The sequence below is a fragment of the Bemisia tabaci genome, chromosome 1 (assembly GCF_918797505.1).
Source record: "Bemisia tabaci chromosome 1, PGI_BMITA_v3".
NCBI classification, from domain to species: domain Eukaryota; kingdom Metazoa; phylum Arthropoda; class Insecta; order Hemiptera; family Aleyrodidae; genus Bemisia; species Bemisia tabaci.
The window spans coordinates 5,958,070-5,974,127 of NC_092793.1; the positions used below are offsets into that span (position 1 = coordinate 5,958,070).

At 40.0% G+C, this 16,058-nt stretch overlaps 1 protein-coding gene across 2 annotated transcripts in view; it reads left to right on the top strand.

The window, feature by feature from the left end:
• P5CS (Delta[1]-pyrroline-5-carboxylate synthase) overlaps positions 1-10,989 on the top strand; it is a 143,870-nt gene extending 132,881 nt beyond the window's left edge. For both annotated transcript variants that reach the window (XM_072306114.1, XM_072306117.1), the window contains exons 13-16: positions 7,532-7,653; positions 8,910-9,096; positions 10,105-10,200; positions 10,571-10,989. In XM_072306114.1, the coding sequence (XP_072162215.1) occupies positions 7,532-7,653; positions 8,910-9,096; positions 10,105-10,200; positions 10,571-10,737 (572 nt within the window). In that variant the 3' untranslated portion in view covers positions 10,738-10,989. The remainder of the gene's footprint in view (positions 1-7,531; positions 7,654-8,909; positions 9,097-10,104; positions 10,201-10,570) is intronic.
• The last annotated feature ends 5,069 nt before the right edge of the window (positions 10,990-16,058 follow it).

Below are 16,058 nucleotides of genomic sequence, written 5' to 3' on the forward strand. Positions count from 1 at the left end.
AATAGCTGAGAAGTAAAAACAGGGTACTTTGCGGTATAGGCAACGATTATTTAGAGTGATTTAACCAAATTCACCCTAACCACATCGGAAGTTACCTTATTTTCTTTTAATTTGTATTTGTTAACCAAGAAAACTAAGCGGATATCACGTTTGAAATTCTGGGTCAACTCGTATGATCATTAAAATCGTGAGAAAATCATAAAAACTTTGAAAAATGTTGTGTCATCTAGCTTTACTGCAGAAAGAAAACAGGGAAAAAAACATACGAGGTATTAAACGGTAAATGCAGTCGACTGATCTCCGTCAAATCCGTCCGTTCAATGAAGGCGCTTGGATGCGACTATTCGTACTTGATGGATGTCCCGGTTGCATAGACAAAAAATTGAAGGCGGGCTGAGGACTATCAGAGCGCGGCGCGCGGCGCGACAGTTGTAGGTTCGGCCCGATTGCTACACATTTGGACGTATTTGTGTCAAACGGAACTACGTGCATTTTGACGTGAGCCCTGTTATGCATATACTCTCATGGGTCTCATGGCTCATTTCTTAATGAACATAGTTCCATTTGGCAGAAATACGTCAATTTGAGCTTTTCCTCCGTCACGCACAGATTAAGGGCTCGAATTTATAATCCCGCGGTATTGAGTGGCTAACATTGCCCCTTCCCTTAATTTGATGATGCGCTCCTCTCGTATTAGACGCATTTCCGGACAAAACAGTTTCAGCGAGATCGAAAAAAAAATGAGGGAAAAAAAGATGGTGAGGTAACTTGTTCTCAAAAAGATATTTAAAAAGTTCCGAAACTTGTAGACTCGGCGGGAGTTGAGTTATGGTGTGCGGAGCGGAGTGTTTATTTGTTTCAGATTTATCGAGGGAAGTCGAGAGGCATGATAGAGAGGGGTGGTAGTCGAAGGGAGCCCTGCTGTGATTAATATTTAAAGAGCTGGCGTGAATTTATTGGATTAACTTGATTAACGGAGGTGTTGAAAATGATTAGCTTTCAAGTTTGATCGGGTTTCGAGGAGGAAATTCAAGCTCCGAGTTTTTTCATGCCCATTATGCTTCATTTGATTCCTAATCTCTGCACTTTTAGCTGCTTAACTTCTCAGATTCTTAATCCCGAAGAAAGTCTTCGGTCGCGTTTTAGCTCCTTTACTTCATTGAATCCATGCAATTCGTGAAGCCACCTTTTCTTTTCTTTCTTCCCAACCTCAAATAATGTCTGGTGTTTTTTTTTTTAATTAAATTGGTGGTCCATTATAATAAAAAAATTGATGAGAATCGGTGACCATGTGTATAAAACAACACGTATCAAGAAAGAATACTTCTGAGGTTAGCGTGTCTCACTGACTGAAAACGTGACACCCTCGTAAGGCTGGACAAAGCCACACACGAACGTGGTCGGGCTTAGCAACAGTGATGCCAGCCCGAATGAAAAAGCGTTTATTTATTATGAGTTCTGAGCGAATATTCTGGGAGTACCCCTGCAAAATGGCAAGCATGCGCTGACACCGTAAGTGATTTCTTAAATTTACCGCAAGCGCAAGTGACAGGCGCATTATTCACGCTCCGAGCCGAGCTGAAGTTGCTGAAGTGCAACCGGTCATCACGTTCCGCGTTCGTGCGTGAAGTCATTTTTAGCGCTGACGTCTTCTTTCTGGTCGATGCTTAAATCCGTAGCTACGTGGGGAGAGAAACGCAGACAACCTTACACCGCCTGTTTTGTCTCGATTTTGTATCAAAACAATTTTGTAAGATCTTCGTGCTCGTTGTTGCAAGTTCGCATTGCATTCTGGTCTTCCTTACAAGATCTGAGGGTCGTAATCATATTCGCTCTTCAGAACAGCGTGTCCCGTCATTTTCGTAAACCAACAGCGGATCTAGATACTTCGAAATACGATAGATGGATACAAATATTCGAAGGGCTTGAGCGCCATGTTCCCGTTGGAATTATGACTGCGGACAATTTTTCCCGTAATCTACATGCTATTTGGCCACGTTTTTTTCCTATTCGGTTTGTATAGTGCTCAAGTCGGGAATTTCGATCACCCATACAGTAGAAGCGTCCTTCCTTCTTCTTTCCGCCATGCCTTCCTTATTTCTTTCTTTTCTTTTCCTTTTTCCTTTTTTTCGGAGAGACATAGGGGTGTACACCCCCAACGCACCCCCCCCCCCCCTCCCAAACTTCAAGGGAATCGTCCTGAGATGGAACAAGAACCCTATTGGGCATGGCCGTGAGACTTCTGAATCACCCTGTGTGTGTTGCGACTTTCGATAGTTTAAATGAGGCGCCATTATACAATGCATTGGAATGTGCGATGGTCAAGACTAGTGAACCGTGGAGAAAAGAGAAGAGGAGGAGGTGGCTCCTGCTTTTACACTTATTTGCCGTTGAGGAATTTTAATTACCAACAAGGAGCTGGAGGGTAGCAGAGCGCGAACGCTTTCAAATACGTAATTGACAAGCAAGCAGAAAAATAGAAGGCTCCTCTGCCAGCCAGAACTCACTGCGGGCGAAAAAATTTCAAGCACACATTATTATTATTATTATTATTATTATTACTCTATATAAAGCTGCTGTTCCCACTCACTCTGCCCCCCCTAGATAAAAATTGGCCGAAGCGATTTCCTTTAAAATTGGTACACGCTTAGCTATTGTAATGAGGAGTTGATTAAAATTATTCCCATTCAAATCCGCTGCCTCGGATGCCCGCAAGAGCGAAAAGTTATTTCTCCATATAGTATTACATTGGAGATACGCGGTTGTTTACGCGCATCGCGCCGAACAGGTTCAATCCTGTTGCGTGACGTCACTGCCTTATAGACGAAATATAAGGTTTTAGGAGGTATTTTTCAACGGATTTTCGTGAAACTCGGAATCCGGGGGTACTTTTCGACGGGAAACTCGAATTTTTGGTCAGATTTTCAAAATTTCAAAATCCAAGATGGCGGCCGTGGCCTAAAATGCTAAGTCGGCTCCTGTTCGATCGATTTTCGTGAAACTCGGTATCCGGGGGTACTTTTCGACGGGAAACTCGAATTTTTGGTCAGATTTTCAAAATTTCAAAATCCAAGATGGCGGCCGTGGCCTAAAATGCTAAGTCGGCTCCTGTTATATCGATTTTCGTGAAACTCGGTATCCAGGGGTATTTTTCGACGGGAAACTCGAATTTTTGGTCAGATTTTCAAAATTTCAAAATCCAAGATGGCGGCCGTGGCCTAAAATGCTAAGTCGGCTCCTGTTCGATCGATTTTCGTGAAACTCGGTATCCAGGGGTATTTTTCGACGAGAAACTCGAATTTTTGGTTAGATTTTCAAAATTCAAAATCCAAGATGGCGGCCGTGGCCTAAAATGCTATATCGCTTCCTGATATCGATCGATTTTTATGAAATTCGGTATTAGGAGGTGTATTTCGACGGAAAACTCGCATTTTTGGTCAGATTTTCAACATTTCCAAATCCAAGATGGCGGCCCCGCACGAAAACGCGGTCCGGACTCCTAGAACATCAATTTCTGTAAAAATTGGTGAAAAAGAAGATTAAGACATAGATGTTGTCTCCTCATCAATGTTAAAAACTGTGCGGGGCGGTGGCGACTCGCGGAGCGAGTCGCAAGTTCGTCGCGAAGCGTAGAACTGGGGTCCAGGGGCACTCCCCGGCTAGACGTGTCAGCTCGCAAAGCGAGCTAATCACGACTAGTTACTCTATATAAAGCTGCTGTTCCCACTCACTCTGCCCCCCCTAGATAAAAATTGGCCGAAGCGATTTCCTTTAAAATTGGTACACGCTTAGCTATTGTAATGAGGAGTTGATTAAAATTATTCCCACTCAAATCCGCTGCTTAGGACGCCCGCAAGAGCGAAAAGTTGTTTCTCCATATAGTATTACATTGGAGATACGCGGTTGTTTACGCGCATCGCGCCGAACAGGTTCAATCCTGTTGCGTGACGTCACTGCCTTATAGACGAAATATAAGGTTTTAGGCGGTATTTTTCAACGGATTTTTGTGGAAATTGGTAAGCGGGGGTATTTTTCAACGGGGATCTCGAATTTTTGGTCGGATTTTCAAAATCTCAAAATCCAAGATGGCGGCCGTGGCCTAAAATGCTAAGTCGGCTCCTGTTCGATCGATTTTCGTGAAACTCGGTATCCGGGGGTACTTTTCGACGGGAAACTCGAATTTTTGGTCAGATTTTCAAAATTTCAAAATCCAAGATGGCGGCCGTGGCCTAAAATGCTAAGTCGGCTCCTGTTCGATCGATTTTCGTGAAACTCGGTATCCGGGGTACTTTTCGACGGGAAACTCGAATTTTTGGTCAGATTTTCAAAATCTTCAAAATCCAAGATGGCGGCCGTGGCCTAAAATGCTAAGTCGGCTCCTGTTCGATCGATTTTCGTGAAACTCGGTATCCGGGGTATTTTTCGACGGGAAACTCGAATTTTGGTCAGATTTTCAAAATTCAAAATCCAAGATGGCGGCCGTGGTCTAAAATGCTACATCGCTTCCTGTATCGATCGATTTTTGTGAAACTCGGTATTAGGAGGTGTATTTCGACGGGAAATTAGAATTTTAGGTCCGATTTTCAAAATTCAAAAATCAAAAATGGCGAACGTGGTCTAAATTGTTATCTCGGCTTCCGATCCATCGATTTTTGTGAAATTCGGTATTAGGAGGTGTATTTCGACGGAAAACTCGCATTTTTGGTCAGATTTTCAACATTTCCAAATCCAAGATGGCGGCCCCGCACGAAAACGCGGTCCGGACTCCTAGAACATCAATTTCTGTAAAACTTGGTGAAAAAGAAGATTAAGACATAGATGTTGTCTCCTCATCAATGTTAAAAACTGTGCGGGGCGGTGGCGGCTCGCGGAGCGAGTCGCAAGTTCGTCGCGAAGCGTAGAACTGGGGTCCAGGGGCACTCCCCGGCTAGACGTGTCAGCTCGCAAAGCGAGCTAATCACGACTAGTTACTCTATATAAAGCTGCTGTTCCCACTCACTATGCCCCCCCTAGATAAAAATTGGCCGAAGCGATTTCCTTTAAAATTGGTACACGCTCAGCTATTGTAATGAGGAGTTGATTAAAATTATTCCCACTCAAATCCGCTGCTTAGGACGCCCGCAAGAGCGAAAAGTTGTTTCTCCATATAGTATTACATTGGAGATACGCGGTTGTTAACGCGCATCGCGCCGAACAGGTTCAATCCTGTTGCGTGACGTCACTGCCTTATAGACGAAATATAAGGTTTTAGGCGGTATTTTTCAACGGATTTTTGAGGAAATTGGTAAGCGGGGGTATTTTTCAACGGGGATCTCGAATTTTTGGTCGGATTTTCAAAATCTCAAAATCCAAGATGGCGGCCGTGGCCTATAATGCTAAGTCGGCTCCTGTTCGATCGATTTTCGTGAAACTCGGTATCCGGAGGTACTTTTCGACGGGAAACTCGAATTTTTGGTCAGATTTTCAAAATTTCAAAATCCAAGATGGCGGCCGTGGCCTAAAATGCTAAGTCGGCTCCTGTTCGATCGATTTTCGTGAAACTCGGTATCCGGGGGTACTTTTCGACGGGAAACTCGAATTTTTGGTTAGATTTTCAAAATTTCAAAATCCAAGATGGCGGCCGTGGCCTAAAATGCTGAGTCGGCTCCTGTTCGATCGATTTTCGTGAAACTCGGTATCCGGGGGTACTTTTCGACGGGAATCTCGAATTTTTGGTCGGATTTTCAAAATCTCAAAATCCAAGATGGCGGCCGTGGCCTAAAATGCTAAGTCGGCTCCTGTTCGATCGATTTTCGTGAAACTCGGTATCCGGGGGTACTTTTCGACGGGAAACTCGAATTTTTGGTTAGATTTTCAAAATTTCAAAATCCAAGATGGCGGCCGTGGCCTAAAATGCTAAGTCGGCTCCTGTTCGATCGATTTTCGTGAAACTCGGTATCCGGGGGTATATTTCGACGGGAAACTAGAATGTTTGGTCAGATTTTCAAAATTCAAAAATTCAAGATGGCGGCCGTGGTCTAAAATGCTACATCGCTTCCTGATATCGATCGATTTTTGTGAAACTCGGTATTGGGAGGTGTATTTCGACGGGAAATTAGAATTTTAGGTCCGATTTTCAAAATTCAAAAATCAAAAATGGCGATCGTGGTCTAAGTTGTTATCTTGGCTTCCGATCCATCGATTTTTGTGAAACTCGGTATTAGGAGGTGTATTTCGACGGGAAATTAGAATTTTAGGTCCGATTTTCAAAATTCAAAAATCAAAAATGGCGATCGTGGTCTAAGTTGTTATCTTGGCTTCCGATCCATCGATTTTTGTGAAATTCGGCATTAGGAGGTGTATTTTGACGGAAAACTCGCATTTTTGGTCAGATTTTCAACATTTCCAAATCCAAGATGGCGGCCCCGCACGAAAACGCGGTCCGGACTCCTAGAACATCAATTTCTGTAAAACTTGGTGAAAAAGAAGATTAAGACATAGATGTTGTCTCCTCATCAATGTTAAAAACTGTGCGGGGCGGTGGCGGCTCGCGGAGCGAGTCGCAAGTTCGTCGCGAAGCGTAGAACTGGGGTCCAGGGGCACTCCCCGGCTAGACGTGTCAGCTCGCAAAGCGAGCTAATCACGACTAGTTTTACAAATAAAACCCTCTAAAGTACATCACTGACGGCAGACAGCGGGAAACTTGTCCGCATTTCCCTTTGTCATGGCCTTTTCGCATTTAGTCATGCACAACCACATAGACGCCTTTGAATCCTTTGATGATGTCGAACTGCCACTCGAAATATCCAAAAATTCAGACTCATCAATTGGAAATTTAGAATTTTGAAAGCAGGAAGACAACGTGTGAGCGCCTCCTGCTCAGACTTTTTAGGTGGTGCCGTGGTGCTTTGGTGCCGTGAGCTGGAAGATTAATTTTTACTATCAACCATGAGTCAGGCTTTGGACCGCGAGAAGAAGATTTTGGACATTTTTTATTGTCAGTAACATAAATGTGCAGGAAGTGCCGGTGCATAGTGTGGTAAGTTTCATTTAATCCCACCGCGAAATGGGATGAGAGGGAAACGAGGGTGGATTTTTGTCTGGTCGTGCTGTCAGACGATAACTCGTACGTGAAAAGCATGAGGTATAAACTAAATGCAGATATTTTGTCCGGAAATTCTCTTCTATATTGACGCCGAATATTTTACACATTGGAGATTCATTCTCTCTAAAGTATTGGTGCAAAGGAAAATGACAAATTACTATAAGAGCCTGATGGGTGCTTCCAATTTAAGGCGCTCATAGAAAAAAAATTTGGCCGTTCGTAGAAAAATATTGGCTTACATATCGATGGCAAAAACAGTCACCACGGACACAACAAGAAAAGGTAAGAAATTCATTTAAGAACGGGCAAAATCTAGCTGCTCAGACGATGTATTCATTATGATTCTGTCTTTGATATCGGGTTTGAGAGGCTGGTCCACCAGATGAAAGCACGATACTTTTTACAAGCTGGTGCGCAATGCATAATACCCATTATAATTTGTTGCAGTTCGGGACGCCAAATGTGACTACCCGGCGGCGTGTAACGCTATGGAGACGTTACTTATTCACGAGGATCTCCTCAAGAGCCAATTCTTTATCGACGTCTGCAATGCGCTTAAAAACGAAGGGGTAAGTTACCAATCGCTATTTTTGTCTCAACTATTCGCCTTGCTGCTGTTACCAGAAAATACGGTCTTACACAGTTTAGTGGATAAGTTTGGGTGGTGGAAATCTCTTTCAATTCGAGTGATTAAACGATCTGTCTTTGTACAGATACAACAAGATATACGATAAAAAAAACAATTTAAAAAGCGGATAACAAGGCTAACATTTCACAAACAAAACCAAAACGTTTCAGCTGAAAATTCAGCCTTCCTCGGTTGAATAAATAAAATGAAAAGTGGTAAAGATCTAGAATAGTACCTGGTTGTGCCTTTCAAAGCGAGAATGTTGTTATGACAGACAATTTTGATATCAAGGTTTTGATAACATGGTTATCAAAATGTCTGTCGTAACAACATTCTCGCTTTGAAACGGTGCAGCCAGGTACTATTTTAGATTTTTTACCATTTTTCTGTTTATTTATCCAGCCGAGGATGGCTGAATTTTCAGCCGAAATGTTTTGGTTTTGTTTGTGAAATTTTAGCCTTGTTACCCGCTTTTGAAGTTGTTTTTTTATTGCATACTCACGACGTTAACTGTAAGATAACTGTTCAAGGACTGTTTAAGAGACGAATATCAATCCGATGGAAATACCACTATTTTAACTTGTATGTGTTGCACAGTATCAAACAGAATTGAAGGCGTTTTGCTTTGACGCGATGCATCACTATATCTATAAATGGATGGCTTAGGTTTTTCTTCTTCGGGTTGTAACCCTGCCGAACTGGTCGAAAAAATGATCGAATTCACTCGCTGAAATTCGCCTGATATGAGCGAACTCACGGATTGAAATTGAGGTTGCCAAAGTCCAGTGGAGAAGCATGAAAAAATCCCCAGAATTTGCTTTTTCAGCCGCGAAAGCTTGATTGCGGCCACGAGGACTACCCCAAAATTACCAATTTTATGACAGTCGATGACACCAACGCAACTCCTCCCCTGTTTATTTCACGAATTGAAGGCGCGATATCACCTACCCTCCTACGCCCGACCCTCACTTTACATGCAAACGATGATATTGCGACTCTTATATGGGCTTAATTCTCCCTGTTATGGTGTTAATAGACCACGCTTAATTTCCGACTAGAGGCACAAAATAAGCTGTATGGTCCCATTTCCCGTACCCTCCTTCCTCTTCAATCATGATATTATCGTTATTCGAGACGCTAAACTATCAATTCAGCTTGAAGCATTCGATGTTTTAACGATGATATTTTGCACGGTAGGTCACCGTCTACTCCGGACCTGCGCTATCCCAGAAACTGACTTTTGGACCTCCACCCGTGAAATCCCTGAAGACCGAGTACGGAAGTCTCGAATGTGCCATTGAAGTCGTCAAGGATCTGCAAGAAGCTGTTGACCACATTCACACCTACGGCAGTGGACACACCGATGTCATTGTCACAGAAAACCGTGAGTAAACATTTTGTTGACAGGCATTAGTGAACTAGAGTACCTCTATTAAGAGAGTATGGCCACTGGGTCCCATGGAGAGGCTTAGGACCCAAAAATGGCGGTGCTTTGTTTTGGTTTTTGAGGATGGGAGGGGGCTCATTGCCGACTTTTGATGGTTATCAACAACCGCTCTTGCTGCCAGCCTTACTACACGTAAGACAATTTTTCTCGAAAATTGCACACTATTAGCCTTAAAAATATGTAAAGAAGTCGCAATAGAGCATTTGGGTAAATTTCTCGTTACGATAAGCAAAGGAAACTAAATTTTGAGTAATTTTGCATTAGATTAATTTATGGCGTCCGCCATTTTTGGGTCCTGAGGGCTCCATTTAGCCTAAGGTGGCTGAGCCAATCAGAGATGGTAACTCCAGTGGCTATACTCTCTCAATATAGGTAATCTATGGTGAACTGATGAACATTGAACTGTATAGCTTGCATGAGCAAAATGAAAAAGGTTCAGGAAGTATTCCTCCGTGCTGAGGAAAGACGCCGTTTAAACATTCGATAGTTACAAAATTTCCACGGATAAAACATGTATTCTTGAGGAAAGTTAAGCATTTTTTTCCTTGAAATTTTCATTTTTATTTTTTATTTTTCGCTCATGCTATTCTCATTCGAGTTAATACCTAGTTGGAAGGATTGCTCGTCCAGCCGTCTAATGACCACTGACCTTAAATTCAGTCAATAGACAATTTGAACGTTGACCGGTTAATGATGCAATACCCACAGGAGGTATTTTTAAACTATCGAAGCAGATTATGTAATTTAAAACAAACAAGAAAGTTGTAGAAATTACAATAAAAAGAACTTTCTAAGAGTTCATAGATATGCATGCACAAGCGTAATTTTCTAACCCGTCAAATCGATGTATTGCATTATTCCATCATTGACATTATTTTAAGAGTTGTGAAGACGACATTCAATTGTATCTCTGCGCCTTGTTGATTTTCCCTTTTTTAATTTTAGGTGAGAAAGCAGCCCTTTTCCAACGTGCTGTTGACAGTGCTTGCGTATTCCACAATTCCAGCTCTCGATTTGCTGATGGGTACAGATTCGGACTCGGTAAGTCAATGCTTTTCAGCAGGTCCATTATAAGTAGCAGTACTATAAAATAAGAGAAAAAAGGGAAAATTCTTGAAAATAATCAATGAAGTGACAGTATTTTCATGAACTCCGTTATACAGATTGTATTTATTATTTTTATATAATATATTATTACCTTTTAATCTCTTTTTTTCTTGATGCAATTAGCATTTTCTTTGCCCCTAATTTTCAGCGATCTAATCGTTTGACCGATATGGACCTTGTCGCAATTTTTACAGTCTATTTTGTAAATGCCGGCTTTCTCGCAGTCGTCTGTGTTCAAATTGTCTATATAGAAATTGTCTATAGACTTTATATTTACTGAGCTGAAACTGTTTGTTCGTTCCAGGTGCGGAGGTTGGTATCAGTACAGCCCGAATCCATGCTCGTGGCCCCGTCGGAGTCGAGGGTCTTCTGACGACGAAATGGGTTCTCAACGGAGACGGTCACGTCGCATCAGAGTTTGCCGAAGGTGGCCCCTGCCAATTCGTCCACCAGTCGCTTCCCATCGATTGAACTGCCGAACCAATCACTCTTACCCTTCGTCAATTCATTTTCCAAACAATTTTCAACGCGCCAAAAACTCTCTTATTATTCATTATAAAAAGTGCTAATTTTTTTAAACCCTCAACCCGATGATTCCCTTGGAGGAGATCGCATCCACGTGCCTAATTACTTTCTACAACTTGATATTGACGATCAAAGTCGAAAAATTCGTATCAGCAAGTTTGATGTTGCGAATTTCTGTTTTTTGAACTTTCTTTTTTTTTTTAAAAAAAACTACTTTATGCACTTTTTCTTGAAATAGTCTACAAAGTTTTTTCACGCATTCAAAATCTTTAAAGAAAATTTTAAGCATGTATTTTATTGAGATCTTTTTTAAGACCAAAGAAACATAATAGACTAACGCGTATTTTTCAACAAAGCCGTTGATTTTATTACGTTTTTAAAACTGTTGAAACATAAGCAAACGATTTTAAGATCAGTGGACGCATCAAGCATAAATTAATGAAATTAATGATTAACCAATCTTAAAATTAAATTGCATCAGTAGCTGATGCTTGAAGTATCAAATATGCTATGAGATATTGTAAATTTGCAGAGTTGGACGATCTTTCAATTTTTCAATTTTTCACACGAAGCTGGGGTATTTTTTTTCGTGGACGTCTTTATGAAAACGTTTGGCAACGTGCTTTAACCAATTTCTTATTTTAATTTAATCAATTTTCTGATGCGATATTTCGCAACAAATTCTTGATGCAGAATAACCTGGAAGTTTATTTGAAATTAATGTATCACCGGTGTTTTGAGAACTTATTCTACTATTATTCTGGATAATCACTTTTGCCCCATTTTTCCACTCTTGTTTCATCTTCAATATTTCCAACGAACACGACCTATTATGATCAGTGGCGTAGCGTGCTTCACAATGTATCGATTGGTCTGTCATTTAAACCTATAGGAAAGGATCGATAAACAGGGTGGTCGCAACGAAGCCTTAATAAATCGATTCTTTACCATAGCTTCAAGTGAGGAAATATCGAAAATCGATCCTTCACGCCTCGCCACTGATAACGACTGGTATGAAGATGAAAGCTTTGATAGCATTTAAAAATAAATATGTAATTTGATATGCTGAGAGCTAAAAGACTGTATATGAAAAACAAAATAAAGTAGGTAGGTTCGTGCGAAAATGATAAATGAGCTTACAAGTATGATTTTAGGTTTCCTTACTGCCAAATGTGTTAAAATTTAGATATTAGTTTATTTAATATTTATATTAAGAGGGTTTAATGTTCTTCTGTAATCACACAAAAAGTTTGTTAATTTTAAATATGATATGTTCTTTTTTCATCAGGATTAAGCCTAGTAAGTAGAATTACTGTGATTAGATTCGAAATCGAAAAGTGAGTTGGCTTTTTATTTTTGAACATTTCAGTCATGATGATTTTTTAAGTAAATTTTACCTATTCACTGTTGTTTTAACTTAGCATTGTTATTTATTATTCAAAGTTGACCACAAGAATTGTTATTGTACAAAATATTTTTTTATACCTCAAAATAAAAGTTGTTCCTTGTTTAACAACCCTGAATATCTAACATTTCTACTCCCTCTATCACTTTCATCTTTGAATTGAACGAATATAGACAGAATAATTCCAAGAGCCTCGCGCTCATTTAAAATCTAAAGACTCTGTGACTTAGTACACTCGCTGATTTTTAACGTTACTGTTTTGTTGCATTTAGTTACTGTTCCATTATTACATAAAATGACCGAATATTTTGACGTTGGAAAGTTTCTCCTGGATCTAAGTATTCCTCTACCGACTCTATAAAGGATAGTTTGACTATTTTGAATTCGAATTTTTGTTGCTTCATGCCTAAACAAGATATTAATAAAAAATTCATGAAGAAGAACATGATTGGTAATTTTTTACCGAAGCTCATTTTATTTATGCCCGCTATTTTCACGAAACTATCCAAGTAACAAAGATTGCAATAAGTAGCAATTACGTAGTAAAAATATTGCAATTCCGCTGAGTGTTGTGTGTGTTGCCTAGCTCCTACTTGAAGGGGGCTCATTTATTGAAACTGATGATTGCAATAAAATTGAAATAAGTTGCAATTTTTCATTGCAGTGCATATTGCCCATCTTTCTGACACATGGAGCTCACTTTGTTATTTGTTAAAAATCGGCACAGATTGACTAAATGCTGTAAAAATATTGCACTTTAATGGTAAAAAATTACCATTTTATTGAAATCAAATTGCAATTTAATTTCAATATTTTGGTTGCACTGTGCTACTTGGGAATTATCTAGCATTTGGACGAAATAAATCTTAAACTTCAATGATTTATACCTTACTGCTAACTCATATACAACTCGGAAAAACCAATCCCGTTCAAACACATGGACAGAGATCAAGGGTATCACTGCTTTACCATCCATTGTCATATTATATGTTTTGTACTTAATGATATTTAAAAATCGAATCTTTCCGCGGCTTGGGGCAATATTGTTGGTTCGATATCTCAAAAATCGAAATGTGCCCCAACAAACAAACATAACCTCCAAAACGAACAATTGATGAATGAATGCTAAAACATTAATCCGTGCATGGGACCGTATAAAATTATGAAAGCTAGTCATTTTCCAAAACGTTTGAGACCATATTCAAAAGAATTGATAATATAATAAGCTCGTGACATAAGACTTAGTCTTCGGACGAACGTTGTGTTCGTTTGTTGGAGCACATTTCGACTTTCAAGATATTGAAATTAAAGCAAGATGTGACGTCTCACTAAATGCGTCTATAAACAACGTTGAAGGGAAGAGATCCCCATTCCGGAACCGAAGTAAAATGATACGTGTTGACAGACGTATTAGATATACAATCAAAGAAATAGTGGAACCGGGGGGAAGCAGAACCATACCGACGCGCAAAGGAAAAACGCCGTATGAACATTCGAGGGTTGCCGAATTTCATTATATAATATGTTTATTTTTGAGGAATGTTATGAATATTTTTCCGCGAAATTTCCAGGGACTTTAGGTAAAATTGCAAACAAAATTATCTGAAAAATTGGAAAGAAAATATTCATAAGTTCACCCACAAATTCGTGTTCAATCAAAGGAAATTCGGCAACGCCTGAGGGTTCATACGACGTTTTTCCTTAGCACGGCAGTATACATCAAATTTAGCTAATGGAATATCGGGACCGATCATAAGTACATATACCTGTTTATGTAGGAGAGAGGTGCGGATGAAGTGAAATGAGACAGATTGGATTTCCAGTTCTAATTAAACTTGAATCTTTGGCCAATATCGCTAAATGGAACGGCTCCACGAGAAAAAATATTTACCGAGCAAAATTTAGCCGGCTCTGTGCTCCGTGTCGTGTGTAGCGACGGATCGATTGATCTGCCATTTAACCCTGTAGGAAACGGTCGAGTTTCCGGTGCTCGCGATAAACACCTTGATAATCGATTATTTGTTACAGCTTTAAATAGGATAATATCGAAATCGATAGTCGATAATTCACTCCTCGTTGCTGATCGCAAAGGTGGAAATCAGTGCCATGGCGTGAATTGCGATATATCGATTGTTATACCATCTGAACTTATAGAAAAGGATCGATAAACAGGGTGTTCGCAGCGAACGCCTTAATAATCGATTCTTTACCATAGGTTTAAATGGCATAACAATCAATACATCGCAATTCACGCCACGCCTCTGGTAGAAATATAAAGGCAGCAAAGCCGGGCTTCCTGTTGCCGGGGGCGCCAAGGAGAGAGGAGGAATGAAAAGTACAAAGTGTAAGTATGGAAGAAGCGTTCAGCGCTCATGGGGATTTGAAAGTGAAAATTGTAAATGTTTAGGGCTTTGTAGAGGGAAAGATTAAAATTATCGATTAGTCTCCAACGTAAACGCGCACTCTTCACCATCGAAAAAAGCCAATGTTACAAATGCAGATGACTTCAAATAAATCCCTTGCAAAATAAAAAACCTTCAGGTTGTACTCGGAAGATTTAATAATAAGATACTCTCTTTAAGATTTCACTCATCGCATTTGAAAAAAATACACCAGCTTTAGCTGAATCAATTTTAGACAAAATATTTATGCTCTCCGTGTCATGATAGTGAGCTGATATCCTCTCAAAATGTGTGATAGCTCTCCAAAAGTTGAGCATTTAGTCTGCAAGCGGCTGAAACGCGTCGAAATATACCTCAAAAAGCAGGGAAAAGGTAAGTTTTCCGAAAAAGTCTTATGAAAAACCCCCGAAACTCCCCTTTTGTACGCTGACGAAAAAGACCCTTGAGAAAGTAAGAGCAGGGTGACTTCGAGAAAATATACATAGACATTATTTGCAGAAACGACGTATAAGCTGCATTGCTCCCCAGATTTATTAACTTCGTTTTTAACTTAGGCAAACCAAACAAATACACGCCATGATAATATTCGGTGGATTTGCTATTTACAAATTCAAAAGGGGCATATCGTTTAGTGGCAAATTAAGTATAAAAAGACACAATCTGAAGAATGTCGCAAAGCTTATTCGTCGCACAGTGGATCGAGGCAATGGATAAGGTCGGACGAAATTTGGAAACTTTAACAGCATGTAACTCTGTTGATACAAGACTTTGAGGTTCTAAAAGTGTTTTCATTGGTTTCCTAGTGATATTTTCTTTCAAATGCACCCCTTAAAATTTAAAATGTGATGAAATAAACGTCAATATTTGCAGTTTTAGTCAGAAATCCCATGTCCGACCTCTTTCATTGACTCGATCCACTACTGTACGTTGTCTCTAGTGGCTCGATGCCTCCAGCTACGCCTACGTAGGACTGACAATGCTGCTATGCTACGGAAAAACGCCGTATGAACCTTCAGGTGTTGCCAAATTTCCTTCGATTAAACACACATTTCTTAGCAAACTTATGAATATTTTTCTCCCAATTATTCGAATGATTTTGTTTGTAATTTCACATAAAGCTCCTGAAAATTTCAAAGAAAAATATTCTTAAATTTTCTAAAAAAAATTAAGCATTTTATCGAAGGAAATTTGGCATCTACAGAATTCACATACGGCGTTCTTCCTTGGCACGGCAGAATGAGTGGATCACTTCAATGAAATCACCAAATTGGGAAAGAGCCTTATGCAAAAACGGTCAAATCCCCCGTAGCTCCGATTGCTTCCATTTTTTAGTATGCTATTTTACCATAACAAAGGGCCCAGTTTCTGATAATTTCAAGTCCAAAACAAATTTTCTCGCACTTTGGCGGCGTTGCCAAGTTGCAACCTTAAAAATTCGATAACTTTTGAACCAATTAGCT